Source organism: Alternaria triticimaculans (assembly GCF_023758025.1).
Source record: "Alternaria triticimaculans strain BMP 0046 chromosome Unknown scaffold_2, whole genome shotgun sequence".
Taxonomy (NCBI): Eukaryota; Fungi; Ascomycota; class Dothideomycetes; order Pleosporales; family Pleosporaceae; genus Alternaria; species Alternaria triticimaculans.
The window spans coordinates 182,235-209,626 of NW_026055959.1; the positions used below are offsets into that span (position 1 = coordinate 182,235).

General features: G+C 52.2%; 10 protein-coding genes across 10 annotated transcripts; 4 read left to right on the forward strand and 6 right to left on the reverse strand.

Annotated features, from left to right (window-relative positions):
- Positions 1-2,314: 2,314 nt before the first annotated feature.
- J4E78_001748 (uncharacterized protein) lies at positions 2,315-3,836 on the reverse strand (the record flags this gene model as incomplete). The annotated part of the gene is made up of 2 exons (XM_049362402.1): positions 2,315-2,744; positions 2,797-3,836. 2 exons carry the CDS (start codon positions 3,834-3,836, stop codon positions 2,315-2,317), a joined length of 1,470 nt encoding a protein of 489 aa, XP_049224994.1.
- Positions 3,837-4,869: 1,033 nt separating this feature from the next.
- On the forward strand, positions 4,870-6,308 carry J4E78_001749 (uncharacterized protein; the record flags this gene model as incomplete). Its single annotated transcript, XM_049362403.1, has 2 exons — positions 4,870-4,992; positions 5,046-6,308. 2 exons carry the CDS (start codon positions 4,870-4,872, stop codon positions 6,306-6,308), a joined length of 1,386 nt encoding a protein of 461 aa, XP_049224995.1.
- Positions 6,309-6,703: 395 nt separating this feature from the next.
- J4E78_001750 (uncharacterized protein) lies at positions 6,704-9,944 on the forward strand (the record flags this gene model as incomplete). The annotated part of the gene is made up of 8 exons (XM_049362404.1): positions 6,704-6,749; positions 7,247-7,711; positions 7,765-8,156; positions 8,652-8,769; positions 8,827-8,945; positions 8,996-9,699; positions 9,785-9,802; positions 9,851-9,944. 8 exons carry the CDS (start codon positions 6,704-6,706, stop codon positions 9,942-9,944), a joined length of 1,956 nt encoding a protein of 651 aa, XP_049224996.1.
- A 3,965-nt stretch (positions 9,945-13,909) lies between these two features.
- Positions 13,910-14,917, reverse strand: J4E78_001751 (uncharacterized protein; the record flags this gene model as incomplete). The annotated part of the gene is made up of 2 exons (XM_049362405.1): positions 13,910-14,713; positions 14,771-14,917. The coding sequence occupies 2 exons, from the start codon at positions 14,915-14,917 to the stop codon at positions 13,910-13,912; spliced, it is 951 nt and encodes a 316-aa protein (XP_049224997.1).
- Positions 14,918-15,468: 551 nt separating this feature from the next.
- J4E78_001752 (uncharacterized protein) lies at positions 15,469-16,220 on the reverse strand (the record flags this gene model as incomplete). The annotated part of the gene is made up of 3 exons (XM_049362406.1): positions 15,469-15,713; positions 15,772-15,830; positions 16,144-16,220. 3 exons carry the CDS (start codon positions 16,218-16,220, stop codon positions 15,469-15,471), a joined length of 381 nt encoding a protein of 126 aa, XP_049224998.1.
- An 830-nt stretch (positions 16,221-17,050) lies between these two features.
- J4E78_001753 (uncharacterized protein) lies at positions 17,051-19,207 on the forward strand (the record flags this gene model as incomplete). Its single annotated transcript, XM_049362407.1, has 1 exon — positions 17,051-19,207. One exon carries the CDS (start codon positions 17,051-17,053, stop codon positions 19,205-19,207), a length of 2,157 nt encoding a protein of 718 aa, XP_049224999.1.
- Positions 19,208-19,742: 535 nt separating this feature from the next.
- Positions 19,743-21,047, reverse strand: RMT1 (type I protein arginine N-methyltransferase Rmt1; the record flags this gene model as incomplete). The annotated part of the gene is made up of 6 exons (XM_049362408.1): positions 19,743-20,221; positions 20,269-20,600; positions 20,662-20,771; positions 20,829-20,848; positions 20,901-20,914; positions 20,971-21,047. The coding sequence occupies 6 exons, from the start codon at positions 21,045-21,047 to the stop codon at positions 19,743-19,745; spliced, it is 1,032 nt and encodes a 343-aa protein (XP_049225000.1).
- Positions 21,048-21,683: 636 nt separating this feature from the next.
- J4E78_001755 (uncharacterized protein) lies at positions 21,684-23,425 on the reverse strand (the record flags this gene model as incomplete). Its single annotated transcript, XM_049362409.1, has 4 exons — positions 21,684-21,972; positions 22,019-22,130; positions 22,180-22,940; positions 22,989-23,425. 4 exons carry the CDS (start codon positions 23,423-23,425, stop codon positions 21,684-21,686), a joined length of 1,599 nt encoding a protein of 532 aa, XP_049225001.1.
- Positions 23,426-24,502: 1,077 nt separating this feature from the next.
- On the reverse strand, positions 24,503-25,310 carry J4E78_001756 (uncharacterized protein; the record flags this gene model as incomplete). The annotated part of the gene is made up of 3 exons (XM_049362410.1): positions 24,503-25,059; positions 25,106-25,228; positions 25,280-25,310. 3 exons carry the CDS (start codon positions 25,308-25,310, stop codon positions 24,503-24,505), a joined length of 711 nt encoding a protein of 236 aa, XP_049225002.1.
- Positions 25,311-25,479: 169 nt separating this feature from the next.
- Positions 25,480-26,941, forward strand: J4E78_001757 (uncharacterized protein; the record flags this gene model as incomplete). The annotated part of the gene is made up of 7 exons (XM_049362411.1): positions 25,480-25,653; positions 25,703-25,734; positions 25,809-25,846; positions 25,898-25,980; positions 26,030-26,277; positions 26,331-26,839; positions 26,886-26,941. 7 exons carry the CDS (start codon positions 25,480-25,482, stop codon positions 26,939-26,941), a joined length of 1,140 nt encoding a protein of 379 aa, XP_049225003.1.
- Positions 26,942-27,392: the final 451 nt, after the last annotated feature.

The following is a 27,392-nucleotide window of genomic DNA, read 5'->3' on the forward strand; positions in this document are numbered from 1 at the left end:
CCAGTCTCAGAGGGCGGCGCCGCTCCTCCACGGCCTTCTGCCCCCTTCTGAAGCAGGCGTAAACGGCCTCATCCAACTCCGACGTGCAGTCGCGGCGTAGCACAAGCTGATATTAGCCTTCTCACCGACCCACCTGTATCACTCGCTGCACCTCAGTGGCGACACGAAACAAGTTCAATGTAGCATGTCGTAAGATGCCGTCAGCCAAACCCAATACGCCCTTACGCCGCGCTGCATCCATCTCCCTCCGCACCGTCTTCACAGTCACGCACACCCCCCAAATTATTGCGTGCAATATGCTCGTATACTTCACCCACGGCACGTGTAGATGAAGGCCCGAAGCCATTCCTTCTCGAAGCATCTGCACCCCATAGTTGCAATCTATTTGGCCGCGTCGCTAACCATTCCACCCACACATCTTCATATCCCCACACAACCTTGCAATCTACAACCACCTTCCATAGTGCGACCTACTGCCGGAAGATTTGCGCAACCTGGGGTAAAGTTCCTTTGTTCGTGGAAGCACCGGGAATGTGCATAGAAGCTTAGCCTTAGCTTCCTTTCTTTATTGCTGCTGCAAACTGAAGCGTCACACGAGGCCCTTGGTTTCCGGCTTTATTCAAGTAAAGCATCCCTGGTGGGTTTCTGGCTGTTTCCATTCGGACTTCACGAACATGTGAGACGGAGGCTCTCCGGTAGTAAGAAATGACAAGCCGGTGGTTCGTTAAGCCGCACTCATCATCATGCGGCACCGAAATTACTTTTGCCTTATCGTCGTCTGGTCGTCACATTGTCCGTTGCCACTACGCAATGGACTGAATGCGCAGGATTTGGAGAACAGGATTCCAGTCTCGAATAAAGACGGGTTGCGTAATACTAGGCTAGCGTCTCGAGCGTGCTTTGTCGTGGACATCGTGCGCTGCTCCACAGGCCGACTCGTCACCGTTTCAGGCACCAGAATTCGGACCTATCGCATCGGAGCCGCCTCCAACTCAACGGTCCAGATCTTAGTCGTCACGTTCTTGACTCAGTACATAGGATCTACCTCAGTAATACTACCGCCTACACGGCATGCTCCAATGAGCTGTACAGGACTACGTGCGGCTCTGATTAGTATTCCCATGGAGCAAATGGCTCCTGTTCATCGTGAGAAATCATAAGGATGTCGGCTGACCTTCATGAAGCCAATACGGCACGATCCGAGATACGAAAAGGGGAGCATGCTCACAACGACCGCGATCATTGCCCCCTGGATAGCTGTCTCAGTACCAGATCATCACAGCAAAAATACTGCCGCCTACGCGTCCTCGTTCAATGCAGGCCACGCAATGGCGACGACCAAGAAGCTTATGAACGAACCGGATCAACCAAAGCAAAGCTGATCTAGGCGCCGACCTCTCCATCAGACCATTGCTGCCACGCACACAATGTCAGCAACTATGCTAGACATCATTAAAGAAGTCTCATTGTCATGCGTACATTTTCAGGCCGCAGCATAAAACGAGAAACCAATATAACCACAAACGTCATTACGATAGTCTTCGTCATCACCATTATCATGTGCGCTTATGTTTCATGTGCAATGTGTATTCTTAAAATTCCGAGCAGTGATGCCTGGATAACTTCGACAAGCATGTGTAGGCCGGATGGTCGCAAAGCAAGCAGCGTTAAACTACTGCCTATATCAGCTCGGTCATCGAGCAATGATGTAGATGACTAGTCACCCAGCAATACACCCGGAATGCTCATGCAGTAAATGAGAACCACCTAGGGCAATCGCCAGACTCAGCATGAAAAGTAAGATGGTGCTCAAGGAGGCCGGTTCAGCTTACACACACATGATTAAAGAGTAACCATACTATCATTTCCTGAAACCTGTATACACAGAGATAGTCAAGTATCGACACTGAGCAAGCGGGACATATTATCTGGCAAGGCGGTCACTCGCTGTCGCATGACATCAAAAAGGCATATACGACCAGGTAGTGAACAAACAGATGATGGAAGATATGTCGGGATTTCTCTATGGTCACCGTAGAGCTCCGACATGAAAGTAGTGTATCAGTCGAACACCGACATGATTAACAATGAATCGAGATGCGCCGAAGGTAAAAAGACTGATAACCATGACCGATGAGGTTGTTGCTATCAAGAGGAAGCATATACTGAGGTGTATCGAGTCGTACCCCCAGCCTCAGGTATGGCAACTATTTTTACATCGTTCGCAACCTCGCCCCGTCCTGGAAGCAGCAGTGGTATCTAATGAAATTATGTGAGCACACCAGTTTTGGGACATCAATGTAGTTTGAATGTCTCAAACCGGAACGCCCACAAAACCAATCTTCGGTTTCACTCTTGCACCGTCAGTGCTCTCTCCGCCCCATTGGCTGCGCCACTCTTGTTCTTCAGCCTTGATCTGCTCAAACACTTGTAGTTCTTCGGGCTTCATGTTCAACTTGTCCTCGTCGTCCAGGGTCGGTAGACCGTTGGTACCGACATCAACGAAGTCACCGTCGGGCCCAGGTATGCCCAGGCCGGCGAAGGGAGGTTGTTGGAAGACCGAGTCGACCACGAGATACTTGCGACGAACGAGTGGAGGTACGTCGGTCTCTTCCGCAGGAACCTCCTCCCAACGTGCATGGGTGGGTTGTGTGACCTTGGGATAACACATCAGGTTGGTATGTGGGTCGTATACGCCCGTGAGATTTGCTTTCCGTAGCTTGGAGAGGTTCGAGTTGAATCGACTAGGGTATGTTAGTCCTGGTAGTCATAGATAGGTGTATAAGTTATGCATACCTTGCAGCGCGACCATGCTCAAATTGCCAGTTGGCAGAGGTGATGTTGACCTTCCGTTTTCCAGGGGCAGGCTTGCCATTTGCAGTAGGTACACTGGGCACACCAGTGTGATAGACACTACTGGCACCATGCCAAGCGACGTATTGGTTCTTGTTGTATGGCTCTCCTGGAGGTGGAAGCCTGTCGTTGGGGTCTGCAAGTTCACCCTCTACTGCGCCGCTTTCCTTTGCTGCTGTAACGTAGTAATCGTCAATGACCCTCTTGCCGCCGATGATGATGCGCGCGCCAAACTCGCGGAAGACAGATCGTGCTGTGACGACACCGATGGCACGACCTTTGTAGGAATGAGGGATGATGTCGCGGTCGATCAGGTCCCTTTTCTCAGCGTCGTCGATGATGATCTTGTAGAGCTTCATGTGCTTGGTGAAGAACAGATAACTGTCCCTAAACCCACAGCATCGAGCCGGTTCAGTCGACAACATGTACTGTCTGTCGCCCCTGCCCTTGATGGTGAATATGCGCACGCGGTAGTCTCGTCCACCCATGAGGTTACCCAGCTTGTCGACCTTCTGCTCGCCCTCTTCATCTTCTGGTAGGTCAACCTCATCGTTGACTACGTCCATCATGTTGCCCTCTTTGTCTATAGGAACGCGCGTGGTATGCGACGGCCCTCCCTTTGGAGGCCTTCCTCGACCTCCACCAGACGGCCGTCCCCGCTTGCGCTTGACGGGTGTGCCGCCTTCGGAGTTGTCGGGCTCGATGACATTCCAGTCCGGCGGCCTGTTCTTAGGAGGGCGACCAAGACGCTTCTTGCGCGGAAACGGCTGGATAACTGCTGGAGAAGGTGAACGCTCAGAGGGTGCGGCTTCCTCGTCGCTTCCCTGAGCTGCTGATTCAGCATCCTCTTCCTCTTCCTTGGGTGTGTCGGCGCGCGATTCTGGTGCATCTATCATATCCTCGTCGCTGTCTTGCTGGGGTGTTGCGCTGCGAACAGGCGTGCTGCGACGCGCTGCAGCTCGCGATGGGCGGCCGCGCGCCATTGTGGCTGGTCGAAAATGGCGTTGATGTGGCGCAGGTCAAGCTAGCAGCAGTTGTCGCGATGTGTTTGCAACTACAACTTCGGGATTCGGATGCAAATTGGGTGAAGGGCGGTGTCGGTGGTTAGCGATGCTCTTGCACTCCAGGAATGCTAAGGACCGCGACGTGAAAGAGCTAAGCAAGGGTCCCGCGCACGGCCCACAGTCATCACGTGCAAGCTCAAGCCAGGCGTTTTCGTCAACGTCTTCCCCAGACTAAACGTACATTCTCCAATACCTCACAAGTGGCCATCGTTGATCAAGCAATCATACCCACTGCAGTAAACGATGTCAATACCTGTCATGTCCAAGCAACGGCACGACCTCGGGAAGCCCCAAGCATACCGCATCTCCACCTAGGTATTACGGGAATCATGAGAAACGAGCTCGTTGAACAGGTCTCTTCAACATCATACCAGCGAACATGATACCTGGAGTTATTTCTCTTAGAACAAACGGGTTCAGAGTATTTTATGAGCGCGTCGTCTGCATCCGCTCGATCTGTAGAGGGGTTGATCCTGCCAAAACCACCATACGCTCTTGGAACTTGCCACCTTGAAGTACACAGAGTCAACCCGGCAGGACCAGACGTGTATATCAACAAACATGGATCAGATGTCAAGAGCGCCGACTCCAACAGCTCCCACACACTCGTGGCCTCATCCGTTCGACTAACCCCGTAGCCTCAACCACACTGCCGAACCTACAGTGCAGGACTGGGATAGTGACGAACAGCCACCATGCCTTTTGATCGCATCATCAGTGCCAAGAGAAGCTTTACCGGTATCTTCTCTCGAATGAGTATAGCTCCGTGAGTCGGAGATGTTCCTATCTCTGCTTTGCTATGCTGACATTGTCAAGTCCCTCGCCACCCTGCTCCGCTAAGCACAACGAGAACAATGCACCAAGCTGTGAGACTCCAGGACCGTCCTCGCCTGTCGCGAGCTCAACTATACCTGATTCTAGCGACGAATCGCCTATCAGAGAGAGTCCATCAATGCGCAAAGGTCTAATGGGCTCGTTGCGAAAGCAAAAGCTGCGGAGCATCGGCTCTTTACGCAGCTTGCGCTCACCTACCAAGACCAAGCAGTCTGATATATCAGAGTGCCTCATGGATAGTGTAAGTATCTTTCCCCACAACAGAGAAACGACCACTGACTCTCTGTCTTCTAGAGTCCGCTGACCCCGAAGCACCGCCTCAACTCATCGCTTTTACTCTACTTCGAGGAGTCTCCCCCAGACAGACCAATATTCGATCTTGACCGCATGGACCCCCGAACCTCGAGTCTTTATGTCCACCATTCCTCGCCGGTACCGGTCCCACCATCCTATGAACAGATCCCGCAATCGCCTGCGGATTCATCGCTCATACCAGATGGAACTGTTCCACTATCACCAGCACCTATCCAGAAGATTCTGGACTCAGAAAAGACCATGATTCATTCGCCACCAGCATACACCCAAGCGTACGAACCAAGTTTGGAAGCGATGAGAAAACCAGCTTCAACAAAAAGCGCTCTGTCTGACAGTCTTCGGGAAGCTGCAGTCTACTTCAATGAGCCCCTCGTTCGCTTTCCAAACCCAGGATCCGACTATCTGCCTATCGACGATTGCTTTTCACTTCCTGCTAAGAGCGAAGACTTAGGTCAGACATCAGCCCGAGAGGATCCGTCTGGGGTAGATCGTATCGATAACTCGCCAGTCTACAACAACCCGGATAAGCCATCAGAGGATGCGACCACCAAGGTCTCCAATGAAACGAATACAGACAGGACACCAAAGGAGCATGCACAGCTTATCCTTGAGAATGGCTACCAGGCAAGCGTCTACCGTCGAGCAGACGGAGAGTGTCGCATGAAAATCAAGCTGCTTGCCTTTTGCAATGAAGATGACGACGACAGTGGATGGAACAATGAAACGCCAATCAGGTATGCTGCCGCAGAAGAAGAGAAGCTGGCATCACATTTGAGCGCTATTATTCGGGATGCGGGGCTTACCTCTGTGTCTGACAGCGAGCTCAATGAGGCGTTTGCTACTGGAAAACTTCCAGCATATCTGGATGTTGACCCAAGTTGGCACGTCGCCGAGGAAGTGAAGATGGGAAAGCGTGATAGTTCCTGGGGCGAGCATACTGGGCTCTACGACGGTAGCGGCTATGGATCAAGATCCAGCTCCCGACCTGTGACTGGTGTGACTGAGACGGCCGACGTACCTTGTACACGTATCCCTGGAGCATTCGTCGACCACGAAAACGAAGCGCCTATGATCATCCGCAGGCTGTGGGACAATACCTATCCTCACAGCCCGGATACGGACTCGCCTGTGAAGGCTATCGTGGCTGATCCCGCAATCTCCGCAGCGCAAGAGCAGCACAACAACCCCTTGCAAGACTACGAAGCCTTCCAGGGCATGTTGGATCTTGGTGGCAGTGCATAGATCATCGGGTACGCACTTCGTTATGCAGGGTCGTTCAAATTCGCTGGGTCGGGTCGGGCCCTGAAAAGTGTGACAGTGACCGATCAGGAACGGTACATCCGGCATCCTTCCCAGCAAACAGTATTCCATCGATAGAGTCTCCATAGTTATCAATGCAGCCCACAAGTTTCTTCCACATACGCGTCTTCCAGCTCATCCCACACATGCGCAGCGGGGCGTTCGCGTGCCCCAACTCTCATGATGGCACCACTGTACCCAATAGCCGTACCTGTAATCAAAGTTCCAGTCCGCAGATCATCCGAGTGTTGCATCAGTTAGTCCAACCAACGGTAATCGAAAGCAGCGAAGATCCGGGCTCCAGAGGGTGTAGGAGGGAAATCAGGCCATGTCGGCTCATGCGACTTACCCGAGTCTGGGACGGTGACTGGGGTGTGCAGTGGAGTTAGCGAAGATGTGCGGAACAGCTCGTACGATGTTTAGTATTTTGGGTGGGCAGCAACATGATCTAACACATGATGATTATGCTGTGATGTGAGACGCCGCTGGTGTGCCGGCCTTGCGCGAGAGTACTTGCTGGCGTGCTTAAAGGCGTGGTGGCGGGCGGCTTCGAGGCTGTTGCCGTGTCCCTCGGTTTGCCCCGCGTGAAGTTCAGAATGCCAGGCCAAATCCATGCTTCTTGTGGGGAGAACGCCAACGACGTCGCTATCCTTGGCTGCGGCATCATCGGCTTGTGTACCGCGTACTATCTCACAGAAAGTGGAAATACAGACCCAAAGAGTATTCATCTGGTTGATTCGAGTCCGAAGTTATTCCATTGCGCGTCTGGCCTTGCTGCGGGCTTCTTGAGTGCCGACTGTACGTTTGGCAGCGTGCAACGCGTGCAACATCAGCACAGCGCGTCGTTCAACACCTGATCACTTTGTCTAACTACGAAGTAGGGTTCGCACCATCCGTAGCTTCCCTCGGCGCGTTATCCTTCAAACTTCACGCCGACCTCGCGAACGCGCATTCCGGACGTACAACATGGGGATACTCGCAGTCTACCGGAATCTCTCTTTCACAAGACAGCGAATCAGCCATTGGCGGTAGCGGCGAAGACTGGCTTGAGAATGGAACGAGTCGAGCACAATTAGCGAATCATAATAAGCCTTGGGAAGAACAGGCTGCCGGTCCAGAATGGCTTCGGCGCACACAGGAAGGCATCATGGAGGTTATAAGTAGGGATGGGACGACCGCACAAATCGATCCGTTGAGATTCTGCCAGTGGCTTCTGGAAGAAGTGCAGAGAAGGGGGGTCACGATACATCAGCCAGCGACGGCGACAGCCATCATCAAAGACTCAGAAGATATGTTGCGCGGTGTAAGGATATCAAAGGGTGATGACGCCGAGTCGGAGACAGAGTGTAAGGCCCAATCCATACCACCCAACTCCACACTTACTAACCAACTACAACAGTACCATGTAGCCGTCTCGTCATAACCTCTGGTGCGTGGTCTCCACGCGTTTTCAGCACCCTCTTCCCATCCTCGAAAGCGCGCATCCCCGTCTCCTCGTTAGCTGGCCACTCGCTGCTCGTTCGAAACCCATACCACAAACCCGAAGAGCTCGACAAGGAAGTCTGCCACGCAGTCTTCGCGACAGATACACTCGGCTTCTCGCCAGAGTGGTTTGCGAGACTGGGTGGAGAGCTGTATCTGGCAGGGCTCAATAGCACAAACATACCTCTACCGGAGGTTGCAACAGACGTACAAGCTAGTACGAAGGCCATCGAGCAGTTGAAACAGTGTGCAAAAGCTATGATGGTGAATGTTCCGGGCAAGGATATGGAGATTTTGAGGGAAGGCTTGGTAAGTTGATACTGAGACTAGAACGCTGAACCAGTTTGCTAATCGCAGGTTAGTGCTTCCGTCCAGTCACATCTAGCGGCCGACCCATAGTATCGCGGATACCGGACGAAAAGCTCGGGAATACCAGGACAAGAGAGGAAGGCAATGGAGGTGTTTTTATAGCAGCGGGCCATGGTGCTTGGGGTATATCGCATGCGCCTGGTACTGGACTTGTTCTGTCAGAGCTGATAGAGGGACGAGAAGCAAGCGCGAATATTGAGGCGTTGCAATTACCAACGTAGAGTGCTCTTACTCAAACAAAATGTGTATTGGGTACTCATCAACTGGCTACATCGAAACAAACGTGCTGGCCCTGTGACGAGTATGGAATCGGGCTTCTTGTCTCTGACATCATCCAGTGCACGATATCCTTGGAGTTAGCGCAGGACTGCGCCGCACGTTCGCACGATGACTCCGCAGTTGGTCTTGTCGAACCATCATACAATGCTACTATAGCAATTCCAAGCAAACACAATGTCTACGAACCCCGCCGACGAGGTTGCCGCGAGGAAGCGACATGAGCGCGAGACGAATCCCATACACATCGAACAACTGGACGCAAGCGTGTTGGCTGGTACGTTTCTAGTCAAACAACTACTTCGACTTCCTTGCAGCTAAAGACCATACGCAGCACTACCAAAGGATGTGAAGATACTATCAATCAGACAGTCCGGTGAAAGCGCGTGGTGTGAGAGTTTCCGCATCGATGCAAACCTACAAGATGGCTCGGAAAGGCAGTACTTCGTCAAGGTAGGTTGTGTGTCTTGTCACACGAAAGATCCCATCTAATAGGACCGCAGATCAAAACAGGCGAACTAGGAAAGCGAATGATGCAAGGTACCTACGAATCCGAACTACTTTATCACTCTTACTGCCCCGAACATGTTCCAACACCAATTGCCTGGGGAGCCTATAAAGACCACCCGGACACATGGTTCTACATCTGCGACTTCCACGACATGGCGATGGTGAAACTGGATCCAAGTGCCTTTGTCGACATCATTACTGGGGTGCACAGAGCAAGTATGGGAAAATCACCGCTCGGCAAATACGGATTCCACATTCCAACCCACCTTGCTCACGTACCGAACGACAACACATGGGAAGATTCGTGGGAAGTCTGGTATAACAGAGCCATGCAGACCATGTATGATCTAGAGAAGAGCATGTACGGAGTAGACGAAGAGTTAGAAGTCATCTTCGAATCTCTCTGTTCAAAGGTCATACCTAGGTTGCTTCGGCCCTTGGAAACCGGCGGTCGCTCGATTGAACCATGCCTCTTGCATTCGGATCTCTGGCCTGGAAACTGTATGCTGGAGAAAGAGACTGGTAAGACCATTATCTTTGACTCATGTGCTTTCTGGGGTCATAACGAGTGTGACTTGGGTAGCTGGCGTGCTCCGCGGTACAATATGGGTGAGGAGTTCTTTACGTGCTACAAGGATATCGTGAAGCCCTCGCAACCAGAGGAAGATTGGGACGATCGCAACAGACTTTACGCCATGTTAGTACAGTCCCATGGAGGGAGTTGTTTTTACTCACTAGAATAGTCGCTATGATCTCTTGGTCTCTGCGCTTTATCCCAACAGGCCCGAGTTTCACGATAGGTATGTGTAAAGACACTTACGTTCGAATGTCAGGCTGACTGGCTTCAGGGCCAAAGCTGAGATGAGAGGGCTCGTTGAGAAGTTCCCTGGCGGCTTCGAAGACTGGGAAGCCCGACAAGTGTCTTCACCACGCGACCTGTAGAGGTCAAATGCGATCTCGTCAATGGCTGGCTTAGGTCTGTTTGTTTGCACTTTTCACAGTGACTGCTTACCCCGCGTTTGATGTGCTCGAAGTAACCGTGCCGCAAGACTAGATTGCAGAGACGTCAAAGCGTGCCTTGTGAGTCAGGTGCCACCCTTCTCTGTCGTACCCTGTTTGAGGCATTCAGCTCTGAACAACACGGCTGTCCGATCAGAATGGTCAAGAATGAAAGTAACGAAGCCGCGGAAGAAGAAGGGGCTGCGAATAGGCTCGCAGACCAAGAAAAAGAGGGCGCGAATGTCGAAGACACTCCATACACCACGTTCACTCCCACTCAAAAGCGACTATTACTAGGTGCCTGTTCTACAGCAGCGGTATTCTTAACAATCTCATCGTTCATATACTTCCCCGCAATTACAGCGATCGCAAACTCATTGCGGGTTTCCATCGAACAGGTCAACTGGTCAATCACCTCGTACTTGATAGTATCGGGAATCGCACCCTCGGTCTTCGGCAGTCTGGCTGACGACATCGGTAGACGACCCGTACTTCTTTTGACCCTCTGCATTTATGTTGGGGCAAACATAGGACTGGCCCTCACGCAGCATTATGCGACTCTCATAGTAATGAGATGTCTGCAAAGTGCTGGCGCTTCAAGTACCATCGCGATCGCCTTCGGTATCATCGCAGACATTTCGATACCTGCAGAAAGAGGATCTTACGTGGGTGTGTTAATGGGTGCTACCAACGCTGCACCATGCTTGGGGCCTGTCATAGGTGGAGTAGTTTCAGAAAAGCTATCGTGGAAATGGATCTTCTGGCTCTTGGTCATTGTTGCCGGAACTTTGCTGGCGACACTTACCCTCTTCCTTCCGGAGACCGAAAGATCCCTTGTAGGAAACGGGAGTCTTCAACCAGCGCGCCTCGTGAACAGATCCATATATTCGCTTGTATCTCGTCGTGAGACCAGGTCTCCGGCAGCTGCATCTTCTCGAAGTTGTGGCTCCGCCTTTCTAGGACCTTTCAAATCACTGTCAGCTCTCAGGAACCAAGCCAACTTCATCGTTATCTTAGCCGGCGGTATCACTTACACTATGTATACGTGTCTCGCGGCTTCCATCTCAGCGACAGTCATCGCAGAGTACGAGATGAATTACCTTATGGCCGGGTTAACCTACCTTCCAAACGGCATTGGCGGGATCCTCTCGTCGTATGCGTCCGGCAAACTTCTCGATCACGACTACAAAGTCACTGCGCGCAGACTAGGTCTCCCAGTAATGTCTCGATCGGGCAACGAATTCCCGTTCGCAAAGGCTAGACTGCGATCGATATTTCCGGTTGTAATTGTCAGTGCGGTGGCTACCATGGGGTACGGTTGGGTATTGCACACGAAGTCGCACATCGCTATACTGCTAGTGGTTCAGTTCTTCTCCGGAGCGGCTCAGGTATGTATTTTCGCGACATGCGGGACGCTGCTCACAGATCTTAATCCCGGGAGAAGTTCGACTGTACAAGCGAGTTACAGCCTGGTGAGATGCGCTCTCAGTGGTGCCGGCGTGACGGCTTTGGAGACGATGGTGCGCCGGATAGGATACGGGTGGACTTTTACCGTCTTTGGGGGCTTGGGACTTTTGTGTGTACCCATACTTTTCTATCTGAAACAGAAGCGTGCTCTATGAAGCAGAGACTTGATTGTTGGCTGATTATAGGTGGCTGGAGGGTCGCGTCGCGATCATGAACATGACGCGTTTAGGCTGAGCTTAGCGCCCTTGCCCCCTACCTAATCAATTGATGACGCCCCGCGGGAGGCCTCCTGCACCAACCCAACACGTCTTCGAAACGATCCTGGCATGAATCCCAATAGGCAGCAACATCGTTTATGGCAGCATTTTGCCGCACGACCCAATCAGCAACATCGCAGGCAACCATAATGCTGAGTCGTTCTTTGTATTCAAAGCGTCGCTCTATCGAATAACCCGACAAATACTCTACTCCACGATAGCGATTTTGCCAATCATGGCCAGTCCCGCGGCCAATACGAAGGCTGAACCCGACATGTTCCAGCACTCTATTCTGCCGAAAGAGAAGGGCTCCTTTCGATTGATACAAATCAGACCTGATTTTTCCGTCGACGGCCTCCCCGACTGCTACCTACAGAATGCGCTAGTTCAAGAATCGAACTATATCTGTCTTTCCTACACCTGGGGCCAACCAGGGGACGAGTATCCCATCAAGCTCGATGGAAAACTATTTCATGTGCGTCAAAATCTCTACGACTTCCTCCAAGCGGCACGCCAGCGTCTCACATTTTGCACATTATGGATAGATGCGCTGTGTATCAACCAAACCGATGTCGAAGAACGAAACCACCAAGTTCAACAGATGGGTAACATCTTTGAGGGCGCAAGATTGGTCGCGTCGTAGCTAGGCAATAGTCTCGAGACGCAAGAATTCGTTCAGACAGTGGGACTGGAATTGGATCGCCAGGTCTGGAAAACGTTGGAAGACTTTTACCATAGCAAGCACTACGATCAAACTCATAGGAGCCGCTATCAAGGATTGAAGCCGAACGCCAGTATTCGCTCCGCCAAAGCTCACAGTCTTGTGGAAGCCGATACATACGACGGCCACTCCCTTGACTCTCCATTTATCAACAAAAATTACGGTTACATCGCAAACAATGCTTACTGGAAAAGAGCATGGGTTACACAAGAAATAGTCCTGGCAAGGGAGCTGGTAGTGATGGCTGGGGAGCATGTCATCGATTTCTTGTCACTCGCGCACGCGTGTAAGAGCACAAGAAACTGGATACCTAAGAACCCATTAGAGGGATATGCGTTCTTGTTACAAACGCAAAGGGGCAAAGACACAAGGGATAGACGCAGCTGCCCGTCTCTGTTCAACGTGGACAGGGATGGCACACATGGACTGCTTGCCCTCCTGAAGTACTTCTCAGGGAAATGTTGTGCGCTTCGGCGGGATCGCATCTACTCCCTGTTGGCGCTTTGTAAGGGTGGCGAGAAGATAAGGGTCGACTACGATGAACCAGACATTAAGCTCATCATGCAAGTTCTGGACGCTTGCAAATACGAAGTGTGCTTCTGTTCTGCAGCTACAGTGGCTCGCATTGTCAAGGGGCCTGGCTTCTCCCATCTGGAAATGGAAGCTTACGCTGTCCCTGTAACGCATGGCTTCAAGCTTCAGGCATACAGCTCGGACCTCGAGATCTGTCCATCATGCTCTCAGCCGGTACCTCAATCACAACATGGTGTGTACTTTTGCTTGCACTGCGATTCTGATGCTTGCCATGAACAGCAGGGGCATCTGTTCTGGGACAACACTCGTCGTGATGACGTAGCAGATAGCTTCCGGCGTCGCGCTGGTCTCCTACGGTTAGCCAGAAAAGATCTCGGCGAGCCGCGCGTGCTGTGTAGGCTAGGGAAAGGAATAGAGATTGACCGCGAAGAGGCCGAAGGCGAGTTCTACACCTTGCGATTTTCTCTTGGTACACTCGTTGATGTCATGAATGTCAAATTTGAAGACGAGAAGCAGTCTTATTCATCGCACACATGTCGTGGTTGACGATGACAACCGCTCTTAGACATGCAATCATGCCTAGGCAGAGATGCTGGGTGTGTACGTGCTGTATCCTAGTATTCAGCACGCATGGATCTTGGCAAAGCCTGGGTTATCGTGAAAACGATATCATTATGACTAAAGCTACCTCCACCGACCAAATGACTACATCAGCGGAGTACGTGAAGAATGGTAAACGCTCTCAGACGCCCCAGATATGCAACAATGTACCTGATGCAGGAACGTCTTTGTGGGACCAGTGTCTTTCACGCGTGTCCCAACTGCCCTTTTTGCACATATTGCCATCCTATGCATCTACCTCTGTGACCACGTCCGACGGCGGCTCGCCTCATCCCAGTCTGCATGGCTCGGTCTCCTTCCGCAATCATTCAAGGAAAGATCCTTTCCTCATATACATCCTGGCCATACTGAAGATAGGCTTTGACTACCACGTTGCGTCCTTGAGTAGTGAACCCATGTTTGATCTGTCGACAGAAATCCAATACAGCGGTGAGATTGCTTGACTTATCGTCTTCGACCAGGCCGTCATTGTTGAGTTTCATCTGCTTGCGGGTGTCGTAAGTGCCGGCTGCGCCGCTGATCTTTGTAATGGTGAGCTTTTGTAGCTCTTCCAAGCCCAGGATACCTTGGAATTGGAAGTCATGCAAGAACATGTCGAATGAAATTGGACGGATGGAGAACGTTGTATTGCCACTCCCAGGCGTACACAACAATGGCGAGTAAAGTGTGACGTTAAGCTCGCGAAGTCGTGAGAAGCGCTTGATCGTGGAGGAGTTGACTTTATTGCACCTTTGCGTGAGCTCGCGGGCGTCCTCTTCACTTCCGCCGGGCTCGTCTTTGAGGAATACAATCCCTCGCTGCCCGTTCACGTTCCTTGTTTTCGCCTTTCGAACATAGAGATGCAGGGATCTTGTCTCCAGTGAAACCATGATCCTACTGAGAGCTGTACAGTCGTCGAACTCGAAACGCGCTGCCTCCAACAAACAAGAGAGCAGATCACTTCGCAGGCTCTTACTGGTGAGACAAAGAGACGGCAGAAACGGTGAGTGCTTCCTCTTAAGTCGGATAGACTGCTCATGGTCCTCAGAGAATCGCAAGTGTGGCCAATCCTGACAGGCTATCGATTGCTTTTCGTCCAGGAAGTACTGCTCGTAGACCATGCATCGAAGCTCCTAGTCAAAATCGTCAGCTAATGTCACAGTCAGAACCGGTACGATGATAACACGTACAGCAGGTAAAGTCATGAAGGGGTGGAATGCGGGTTGGTGAAGTAGCTCCTCAACATATGGGTTGAACGCGATCAGGAGCTCTTCAAAACCATCTTGCGCATCGTCGACGTCCAGACAATTGGTCGCATCATTCAAAGCCGGCGCCATGGTGTCGTTGGAGGTGAGGCGTGTCGAGCGGGTGAAACACGCGTGGTAAGAGCGGAGTGCGTTCACCACAGACTTTGGAAGGCAAGAGCGACCAGAATTGGGAAGTAACGGAGGATGTTGTTCGGCGCGCTCTCTCACGTTGTTGCGGCTGACAGCGGTAGCGTCGTAGTCTGCAGAGTACTTCCAACTCTGGTGAACGAGGTAGTCGCGTGAAATGTCTGGGTACCTACATATGTACGTAGAGGCGGCGCGCTAAGGCTATCACACTAGAACTCATCCGGCCTGGTCACCCAAAGTTGCACACCTGGGCAGTCCTGTTGTAATGGCACTGCCAGCTGAATTCTAGACTGAGTCGAGGTTTTTGTGTGGCACCTCGAACAGCTTCGTCGAGAGATGCATCGGCTGGATACAGACATGCTTGCACTTCCGCCCACCACGAGTTAAGTAGAACAACTGAACATAGTCAAGAACAAGACTATCAACTGATACTTTGTATATTCTCGTTGATCAGCTAGCACTACTAACATGCTGGGCACCTCGAAATTACATCTCTACTCGTCATCGTCGTCGTCGTCGACAACAGGTACAGGGTCAGCTTTGCCTGTGGTCTTAACCTTCCGGTCCTTCTCCGCACCGGCTGGCTTCTTGCCTTTTGGGTTGGCGTCTTCATCGTCGTCGTCGTCTTCCTCGGGCACCGCGGCGTCGTCATCATCGTCGTCGCTCACGTCGTCTTCCTCCTCTTCTTCATCGTCTTCATCGTCTTTGGGCTTGGTGCGCTTGGTCTTCTTCTTCGGTGCTACAATCGAGTGTGAGAAACTTATATGCAGTGATATTGGATGGCAGTATTGGCTTACGAGGCTCTTCGGCGTCGGAATCGTCTGAATTGAAGTTTGATCCGTCAGACTCGTCATATCTACGTGGCATGTGTTAGCGTTGTGATGAATCTTCCATAGTCGAGAGTAAAGCGCAGCCCAGAAGTCCTCGACACTCAAAGGAGAGAAGTGACCGCCGAGCGGATCCAAGTTGAGAGCGTTGTGAGCATTGTTGTGAAGCGCCGTCGCGTCAACCGTTTCTCCACCCCGAAAGCCCGGGCGCAACATCGATTCCGCGTCTGTCAAACTTTCGTAGAATCTGGTAACAATTCCAAAGATCCTAATTCACTTTGAAGAGGGGATGCATGCGACGCGAAGTGCAAGGGCCATGACGTCAAGGGAGCGCCGACTTACTCTTCTTCCTCTTCGCTCTCGTCACTTGGGAGAGCGACAAGCTCCTCCTCCTGGTTCTTCCTCTTTCTTGTGGACATTGTGTCGTGTTGGGAAAATTTGACGAAGGTTGGTAGGTCAAGGTAGTGTTTTGGGGTAGGGCGAGAGCTGAGAGCTATGGAGAAGCTTGCGAGCGGGGACCCAGGGACGGGCGCCCGGATGAAATAGACACCACCTACGCAAGCCCTACCAAGGAGGCTGGGAAACCAGGGCTCTTGCGGGCTTTTGCTCAATGGCTTAGTTCGGGCTGTTCGGGTGTGTCCAGATTAGCCAATCATTGGCCATGTGGTCATCACCCGCATGGGAGCACCGGGACGGGGGCACACAAGCGTTGCGCTGATGTTACTTTGCTGCAGGTACCGCTCAATGTCTGTTGATATGAGAGATCCGTCGAGAGTGTCGCAAAGAAATACCTCGCAACGGCAATTGTAGGATAGATAATCGTGAACATTGTGCATCCAACCAGCCTCCACAGTATAGGAGGGACACAAGAACAGCTACGCAGTGTGCTCCTTTATGTCAAGTCATTTGTAACTACAGGAATGCGTCAAATACAGCTCATATTTGTTCCATTAATGTAAAATTGTATATGAGATCCCTTCGACGGCTAGCGATCCGATACAGCGTTGAAGGCAGCAGGCTCTCATAGTCACGGTGTTGACCATGTGTTCGCAGCTCGAGGTGCAGAGCTCTCTTCCCAAAGCGGTCAAGCTCACCCCACTTAGCGCCAGTCATCGCTAGTGCCCCTCCCGCGGTACCGCGTCTCATTCGTGCTGCCTTGCCGACTTTACTTTCTTACTCTCGATCGTTCCTCAACCGACCCGACACAACGCTCGTTCGCACCCGCGCCCTACGTTCCCACACGCCCAATATGTCGGCAGCTCAGGTCGCAAGAGGACCGCGGATCAAAGGTCTGAGCGATCCCTACCACTATCAATCCAAAGCAACGCAACGAAGCAAGGCGCCCGTGGTGGCTGCCACCAAAACCGCGAAACGTACATACACCTGCTGCGAGAAACCCGAGATAGATACTTCCGACAATGAAGTCTTGTGCTACAACTGCGGTGCTGTCCACGGCGAAAACAACATCGTCTCCGAGGTTACTTTTGGCGAAACTTCGGGCGGAGCAGCCATTGTCGAGGGTGGCTTCATCCACGCCAACCAGCGTCACGCGAATTCCATGGGCGGTACTATGCGGGGTCTGGAGGGTATGGGTAGCAGGGACCAGGCTGCGATGAATGGCAAGAACTCTATCGTAGCTCTAGGCGCATCTCTCAACCAGCGCGAGGCCGTCGTAGAACAGGCTTACAGCTGGTACAAGCTCGCCATGAACCACCGATTCATCCAGGGTCGCCGCATGAGGACCGTTGCCGCTGTCGCGATCTACATGGCAGCACGGAGACAACCCGAGAACACGCTCATGCTCATCGACTTGGCCGAAAAGATTCAGACCAACGTCTGGCAGCTCGGAGACACATACAAACAGTTTCTAGAGATGTTGAAGGAGGACGACCCCGCACAGCTCGTGGGCACAAAAGCCGTTCAGGAGATCGAGCCCTTGATGCTGAAGTACTGTCGAAAGCTCGAGTTTGGAGAGGATTCTCACAGGGTCGCCGACGACGCCTGTAGGGTCCTGAAGCGCATGAACCGGGATTGGATGGTGCAAGGTCGTCAGCCGGCTGGGCTGTGTGGCGCCTGTATCATCATAGCCGCCCGCATGAACAACTTCCGCCGGACCATCCGAGAGGTCGTCTACGTTGTCAAGGTCGCCGACTCCACTATCACCTCCCGTCTATACGAATACAAGAGGACACAGAGCGCGGCTCTCACGGTCAACCAGTTCCGAGAGTTCGGACCCCGTCTCAAGGTCAAGGCTCAGCCTCCTGCCATTTGGCGGCGCGCAGAAAAGGAAGAGCGAAGGGAAAAGAGGAAGCAACGAGCAATTGAGGGCGGCGACCCGGAGAATACAGAGAACCCGTCGGGAGATAGCGAGGCAGAAGCAGGCTCAGACGCGGCACCAAAACGCACGAGCAAGAGGCGCAAGTCAAACGACGGTTCATCTCAGCCAGTCGCGACTGAGACGGAAGCTTCTGGTACACAGGATAGCGATCCATCCTCTGAGTTAGCGGCTCTTGACGGCAACACGGAGGCGGTCCTGGAGTCTGTTGTCAGTGCAGTCGAGGAAGTCGAGGCCGGTGAGACCATCGACCCAGACTTTGTCATGCCTAAGAAGCGTGGCCGACCACCAAAGAAGCCGCGAGTGCCTGTTGTCATCGCCGAAGAGGATCTCGAAATTGAGCACGAGCTTGAAGACGAAGTCACAAATACCATCAAGGACTGGGAGGGTATCTTCAAGGAAATCGCCAACAGTGAAGATCACGAGCTACTCAGGCGTTCGGGCTGGACAGCAGCAGAGATGGCCCGCGTCGCCGCCGACACCCGCGATGCCGTACCCGTAAATACGGATCCTGAGATTGGTGAAGACGAGTTCAACGATGACCCCGATGTTGCCACCTGCATCCTCAACCCTGAGGAAGTCCGCCGCAAGGAAGCCATCTGGATCACAGAGAATGAACAGTGGCTGCGCGACCAACAGACCAAGATGTTGCAAGCCGAACTCGAGGCCGCAGAGGACAAACCCAAGAAACCCAAGCAGAAGCGCAAACACCACCAGATGGGCGATGGTAATGTTCTTGAGGGTCAGCCTGCAGCTAGTGCGGCGGACGCTGCCCACAAGATGCTCAAGAAGCGCGCCAAAGCGTTCAGTAACCACATCAACTACGACCGACTCAAGGAGTTGTTCCCCGGCGGTCACCCTTCTGCGAGCCCATCTGCCAGCGGTCAGGGTGCTAGTTCAGCCTCAACCCCCCAAGCTGTTGTGCAGCAGCCTGCAGATGTCGACGCGGAAGGCGAGGAAGAGGAGGAGGAAGAAGAAATGGAAGAGGTAGAAGAAGAAGAGGAAGATTTGGAGCACAACTACTTGGAAGACGATGATGAAGGATTTGCTAACGAAAGCTACGACTACTAGAAGTTTTGTCTGTGGTTCATTTTGGGAGTATCAAGAGGTTGGCGATTGGTTTTGCATTTACATGGCGAAAACTTTACAAGATATCACGACCCTGGTCGGCTATCTCTCACGAAGTATTGGAGCTTGCTTTTACGGCCGCGTTGGCTGGAAATTAGATGCGGAGTATCTTGGGGTTGAGACTTTGCATATATACCCCCGCTTGCGAGCGCAGCATAGCATCATGGCAACGGCGTTTAGCATTCATCAATGAACATTCAGATTAACATTCTTTGCTTTGGCACGTTCCAGTCCTGGCGCATATATCACATTCCAAAGTCAGAGGCGACAGATATTGTTTGTAGGGGAGGAATTCCCAATGATAGATTGGTCCCTGCTTCGTAACTCGTTCACACATGCTCATGCTACCCTAAATTTTTGGTATGCGAATCCCTTGCCATAAAACGCCGAAAAAGTCTATCATGGAAGACACAGGCGCCTCTTTCCCCGAACGGTGGTTTACGCCGTCCCAAACCTCACTCTACACGCAAGAGACAGACTAGCACATCTTGTACTGTGACTCGCCTGATGCTTGCCTGTGCATGTCGTTCGCCTCGAGCTTGTATGAGATGCTAATGTCCAAATCGCGGTGGTTCTTCTCGTTGGGCTTGTTCTCTAGTATGCCGCTGATGGTCTCGCCCTCCTCGACCGTCAGTACATCCTTCAGGTAGAAGACTGTCTGCTTCCAGTGGGTGTACTTGGTGTGGGGACCGGTGGAGAAGCGGATGGGCTTGTGGCAGGCGGCGAACTCGATGTCGAACCATGCGATGACGGCGTGGATGAAGTCGCTGCGGCGCGCCTTGAGCTCGTACGGTAACCGGAAAGCGAGGTCGGCGACGGTGCAGGTGTAAAGGTCAAGGGTGATGACGGGGGAGGGGTCGGTGACGACGGCCTTGATGTCGACGGTGTCGACGAGGGGCTCGGTGATGGCGGTGGCCTTGAGAGGAGAGTAGTCGAAGCCCCAGACGTTATCCCAGACTGTTCTGTTAGTAGTGTTGTAGCAAATCAGAGCTTGCTGTACTTACATCCAATCTTCTCCTCCTTGTACTCGCCATCCTCGATACCAGCCATGAAGATGGTAGCCTTGTCGGGGAAGATCAAGCCGTCCTTGACCAGGTACTTGTCGCGGGCGTAGAGAACGGTGTCCAACATGGACTCGTAGAGCAGGAAGTAGCCCATCCACTCGGATATTATTATGTCAACCTTGTCGAAGGGTAGGACAACCTCCTCCATCTTGCCCTGTAGCAGGGTAATCTTGTCCGACATGCCGTTGACCTCGACAATCTCCTTCGCCTTGTCGATGATGGTTGACATGTCAACACCGATGACGTGCTTTGCGCCAGCCTTTACGGCGAACCTATAGCCAGCATATCAGCGCGTGCTCGTGTGTGGTATGTAGGGGGGCGAGGAGCGCATACATGCTCAGGATGGATGTGCCGCATCCGACATCGAGGACGACCTTGTCCTTGAACAGGTGAGGGTTTTGGTAGATAGCGTCGCGGTAGCTCTTGGTTCGGACTTCATCTTTCTAAAGCGCATTGTTAGTCGTCGTAGTAAAGGTAATGGCAGGGAGGGGCAATCGTACCAGCATCTCTTCGTGGATACCTGTATTCGCGCATTAGTATCGTTCACCTCATCAAAGTGTACTTGTACGGACCATGGTGGTTGTAGCTACACAATACTGTTAGCGAAACTCTACGCATGTCTGGACCCTCAATGATGCCTACCTGTTGAAGTAATGCGCCTCAGAGTGCGCCATGCCCGTGAGGGGGTCCTTCTTTCCGGCTTCTTGCTGGTTCGCCATATTGAGAGTAGAGTGTGAGGAGGAGAGGAGGTGTGAGCGGTTGAAAGTAGAGGAAGAGAGACTGGCGTTGCTCCGGTCCAAGTAGGATAGGGAAATTTTGGTTTTGGTAGTACCAAGCACAGACTCGCTCGGTCCAGGGTCTCACCAGGGCAATCTCGGTGGGAAGCGGGGCATCTGAGACTTTGGACGCTAGGCCCAAAGAGGCGTGACACGAAGATGTTCACTTTTTTTGCTGTCGATCCCAAGGTTCATGCAACCAATTTTCTTTACCATTATGCTACTTGCGATAAATAAAGGCCAAGGCTTCAAGACAAATACAGCATCAAGAACAGCATAGTGTCAATTTGCAACATCCAACCAGAGAAAGTAGTGAGAGGGGTATATCGTGCCAAAAGCAGAATCCGCCCTCGTCGTTACGGCGTGAGAGTTTTGTTTGCGTTATGTCGTGAAGTCGTTAATAGATTTTGGTCGTGATGTCGTCATACATTAGGAGAGTGTCGTACATTTTGGTCGAACGGGGTTGCTCTATTGAGCTCGTCAGGAAGCCTAGCGGACTCTCATGCGGTAAAAGTTTTCTTTGAACTGTTTCGCGTCTAACTTATGTATCAGCATCGGACACGTATAGGTGATGGGGATTCAAATACCTTCTGGTGAAGTAAAGCTCAACCGGTACTTGCCCGTAGGGCCTTTGGGTAGCCTGTAGCTATCACTGAAGACATACGGATGCAGCTTCTCGAACTGGATTGTTTCTGGACCGACGCGCTTCATCCAGTCACCGCGTCCGACATATGGCGTGACGAACGCCGTCCAGATAGGTATGTCCTTCATAGGCCCGCGACGAGCAGTGGCTTCGAACCGTACACAGCCCGAGTCCGTATCGTATTTGACGCGGAAGACGTGGAGATACTTGCCGTCAACGGTCTCGCTGAGTAGCGTCAGCATGAAACAAGAGATTAGTGACAATCACTTACCCTGCAAACATAATCCTTTCTCCTGGCAGGAAAACATCTTCGAGCCCCTCTGCAATGGGAGTGTGGTCCTGGCGCTTCATAGCTATGGCGGTACAATAGAAAAGTACCATACCTGAAAGAACATTAGAGGGTGTTTGCAGGAGCGACTCAAATGTACCTACGTTCGTATAGAGGGAAGCGCAGTCTAGCCCACAGGTCAAGTTGACCATCTTGGCGATTGATGCGACAGAGCTGCAAGCACGATCCTGCGCGCCGTACTGCTAATGCGGTGATTGGAACCTGGTACCTCACACGGTTGCCATTGTGATCCGTAGTAAGGAAGAGTATTCGTGCACGGTTGTCGTCGGCCCTCCAGTAAATTCTTATCCAGACCTCAGTTGCTTCGAATGGCAGTTCTAGAATCCTTTCAAAGCCATCGGTGTCTAACAGCTCAATCACTCTTGGTTCATCTCTCCCGAAGCACTCAGTAGGCTCCGAGGGGCTTTGAGATGGTGTAGAGCCGTGTCGTCCATCGAAGATCTTCATTGCCCAATGAGCGACTGGCTCTGAATCCGTCGACTGGTTCGAGTAGGCCTGTGATGATGCGGACGAATACGTGGGCGACTGAGGGATTTCTGGCACTGGGGGAGGAATATACGGTATGTCCCCTATGCCTCCCCACGTTGGTGCAATATGAGATCGATGAGGTAGCGGTAGCGGGGCTGGCTGGTACCCGTACTGGGCTGCCGGATACGTGGGGTGTTGGTGTATCTTCGGTCTAGACACTTTGGGGGAAGGCGGTTTTGGTGTTCTAGCACCACTCTTCCCATTGCCATGCACTGAGAGCTTACTGAAGTAAGATTCAATCGGCGTTGGCTTTTGTTTCTTGAGCAGCCTGGATAGCGTGACTTTGAATTTAGCCAATGCGGCCTCATCCTCGTTTCTAGAACCCGTCAGCCATCCCGTTGAACATGTCGCCAATGTTACATACCCCTTCAGAGCGTCGTGCATGCACTGTAGATATGTCCTAACTATCTCGAATCTTTTGGGTAAGGACATGCCTTCCGCCGTGAAATCCGTAAGCGCATCTTCCCAGATGAGTGCATACGGTGGTGTGCCGGGAAAAGCACCGGGCGCAGCGTGCCTGCTCTTCTTGGACCTGGTGAATATTTCTTGAACATCGTCAAGCGTGTGTCCTAAGCTCGGGAGGCAAACCTCCAGATCCGTTCGTATGAAGCCTGCATATCTGCCATAGCGGGACGACTCCAGCGCCTCGTTCAGCTCAAGTAGAGCGTGCGATATGGCAAATAACTCTGCGATATGGCTCCTGACGTCTTTGCGATATTGGGGGATCTCACTCTCGAAGGAGAGTAGGCCCGTTGCGGTCTCCTCAGCTTCCTTGGCGTAGTCGAGTAGTCGCCAGTCCATGACAGGTGCGTACCGGGGATAGATAGCCGAAGACAAAGATTTAGTCGCAACGCATGCTTTAGACGCCTGGGAATCGGCGGGGAAAGGGAAGAGAAATCGCTCAAGCGATGGCGCTACGAGATGAGCGTCTGGGGTAGACGTCTGGTGGCATGCGCGCTTGAGGAGGGTCGGCTCTTGACGTGTTTATGCAGCAGCACGCCGGTGAGAAACGCCAATGACCTATGCCGACAGAATCCCTTACCAAGCCTGCATGTAACCCGCGGTCTTCGCTTCCTCTTTCACACAATTTTTTTGTGCAATCAGTTTGGCCCCCAATCTTCTGAGTTAGAGTCTGTTAGTCTCGGCCAGCTCGCTGCCCGCAATTGCGCTGCACCACTGGGCAAGATGCTGTTCTGGACAGGCGGAGACGCCACCCCGATAGCTGCACGTCTGCGCTGTCAGTGGAAGATCATTCCTATCGTACCGGCTCGCAGCACAAAAAGTATCGAAACGTCCAGAGCTTTCGGCCTAATGACATCGTTGGTCTGCATGTCGGCGCCGCGGCATGGTGTTCTGCCTAACTCTCTCCACTATAGCATGGACTAGTCCTGCAATGTAAGCAATGATTGTTCAACGGTTGAGGAGACCTTCGAAGCCGCCACTCCGGATTGTGCGATGATATGCCTTTTGACAACTGTCAACCATGAGAGGATCGATGTGAGAGCCGCCACTCGAGCTAAGCATCAACGACCGACTCAGATCATAAATATCAATCTGCTCACCCTCTAATGGATATGTGTGAAATTGTAGGAAGTGTCTTTCGAGGATGATGGGATAGACATGCAGATATATATGTATTGGACGAAACCAAGGCTGCGCCTCACTCTGTCCAAGCCACCACCGCAATGGGGCTGCAAGTCTCACCTATGAGCCCCTTTCGAGGCAACCATATAACTGAAGTTGAATGATTTGTTTTGGTTGGTTACTAATGTGGGGCCATGACTTCTGCGGCATTGACGGCAAACCCTCGATCTTGGCGCTGAGAGCCTGCCTGCGCGTGCGCGTACGCGTAGCAGCCGATGGTTCAGCATATGTCCATCACTTCCCAAGAGCCTTCAGCCTCTCGTCTACCAGCTTCGAAACCATCTTCTCCAGTATCGCGAATTCTCCATTCGATGACCCTTCAAAGTATCCAGCTACGCTCTTCTCGACATATTTGCCGACTTGGTCGACCTCGACATTGACGTCCTCGCCCGGCTTCTTGCTTGCCGTGACGACTTTCTCTTGGGTGTAGGCAATCAACATGACCTCCCACCAACCCTCAGGGCCATCCTGCACCTTTGTGACCGTCAAGCTAGCCCCGTCGATTGTGACATAACCCTTTTCGACAATGTATCTCAGGACCGAGGTATCGCGAGGCTTGAAGCGGAAGGTAAGGGCGTTGCCGTCCGGTGTTACCGACTCGATGGTGGCGATGGTGTCGACATGTCCTTGCACGAAGTGACCGCCCATGCGTGTGTTGGCAGAGACCGCGCGCTCTAGGTTGACATTGGAGCCCTCCTTCAGCGACCCCAAGTTTGTCCGTCGGAGGGTTTCGGGAGCGCATCCGATCTTGAACGATGACTTGGTGAATTCCGTGACGGTGAGACAGGTGCCTGGTTGGATTAGACCACGAGATGAAGTATAGTAGCGCCAACGTACCATTGACGCTGATACTGTCGCCCAGATGGGCGTCCCCCAGTATGTCCTCACATCCGGAGATGGTCAACGATGTGCCGCCGCCTCCCGAGGCCGTCTGGTCGAGCTTCTCAAGAGCGGCAACAGCTAGCCATCGTCAGCCGAGCCGCGCAGGAAAGACAATGCATGGTAGCTTACTGCCAATGGTTTCAACGAGACCAGTAAACATGGTGGGGTGGGTAATTGGAGAGAGAAACTTGGTGGGGTTCTGCAGCTAGCGATGAGCCTCGGATCACCGAACTGGAGCTAGCCCATCGTCGGGAATAGGTATGCCGTGGAAGCATTCCGTTACCCGGCACATATCGTGATTCTACATACACCACATCGAAATGGCAAGCATGCTGCTGAGAAGCTCGAGACGCGCTTTCCAGGCGACGGTGACATGTCCACGGTCCAATTGGGCACGACCCAGCCATGTTCGACGGCTAGCAACTGAGGCATCGAATGCAGATGCGTCCAACCTGCCTCTAGCCGGCATTAAAGTGCTTGATATGACAAGAGTACTTGCTGGAGTGAGTCATGATTCATGAACTCGCGAGAAACTCGACTGACTTCTAGTAGCCATATTGCACGCAAATCTTGGGCGATCTTGGGTATGCGATGGATAGCCCTGTACGGCCCAACCGAGGTTGGCGATGAGAGGACTTGGAGATTGACGTTGGTTTAGAGCAGACGTAATCAAGATTGAGCATCCGACAAGAGGAGGTAAGTAGAGGGGTATTTGAAGCTGCTCCCCAACCCAGCTAATTCGCCTAGACGACACACGAGCATGGGGACCACCTTACGCGAAGTACACCGACAACCAAGAAGGACCAGGAGAGAGTGCTTACTACTTGGGTGTTAGTGGAACACCCCTATCACGGCTCTTTCGTGGCTCACGGGTAATAGGTCAACCGTAACAAGCGATCGATAGGCCTGTCTTTCCAGCACCCAGCTGGTGTAGACATCTTGCATCGCCTAGTCAAAGAATGTGATGTTCTTGTCGAGAACTATCTTCCAGGATCTCTAGCAAAGTACGCTATGGACTATGATACCGTGTCAAAGATCAACCCCGGTATCATCTACGCCAGTATCACAGGTTACGGTCAGACGGGCCCCTACAGAAACAGGGCAGGTTACGACGTCATGGTTGAAGCGTATATCTCCCGACTCATTTTTCTAACACCATGCCAATGCTAACATCATCCAGCGAATTTGGTCTAATGCACATAACCGGAACCCGCGATGGCCCACCCGTTAAGGTCGGCGTGGCAGTAACCGATTTGACAACCGGTCTTTACACCTCCAACTCCATCATGGCAGCTCTCTTCCGGCGCCTCAGAAACCCAAACTCCAAGGGCCAACACATCGACGTCGCGTTATCAGACTGCCAAGTTGCCACCCTGGCCAATATTGCCAGCTCCACTCTTATTAGCGGAAAACGCGACACTGGACGCTGGGGAACCTCGCATCCATCGATTGTACCGTACAAAGCGTTCAAGACAGCGGATGGAGACATCTTGCTGGGAGGCGGAAATGATAGATTGTATGGAGTGCTGTGTAATAGGTTGGAAAGGCCCGAATGGATTCTCGATGAAAGGTTCAAGACGAACGCATTGAGAGTTCAGCATAGAGACGAGCTAGAGGATTTGATTGAGACGGAGACGAAGAAGAAGACTACCCAGGAACTGCTCGACGTGCTTGAGGGAAGTGGCATGCGTAAGTACCAACGGTATGCCTTGGAGTTCTTAGCTAACAATTCCAGCGTACGCTGCTATCAACGATGTTCAGGATACATTGAACCACGAACACGGTATGTAGATTACCTCTGTCGGAACAAGTATTTGTTTTTGATACTAATCTGGAGTAGTCCTCGCAAGAGACATGGTCAAAGAGATAGAGCACCCAGCATGTGGACCGATCAAACTAGTCAATACGCCCGTGAAATGGTCAGACTCGACTCCAGGCATACGACTACCTCCGCCCACACTAGGCCAGCATACGGACGAGATACTCGGTGATACATTGGGGATGAGTAAAGAGGAAGTGGCGAATTTACGCAGCGGAGGAGTCGTTGCATAGCCTATTCCCATTCCTCCAACTCAGGTCTCGGGTCCAACACGCCATAGTCAATATCTAGAGATGTCACCTCTTGAGGAACGTATCTCAAGCCAAATCTGTTCTTGAGTTCAGTCTCAAACACCCTGCTAAAGGCATTGAATCCCCCCGAATAATTCATCTTCAGTAGAACGAATCTCTTGATGTGATCCTT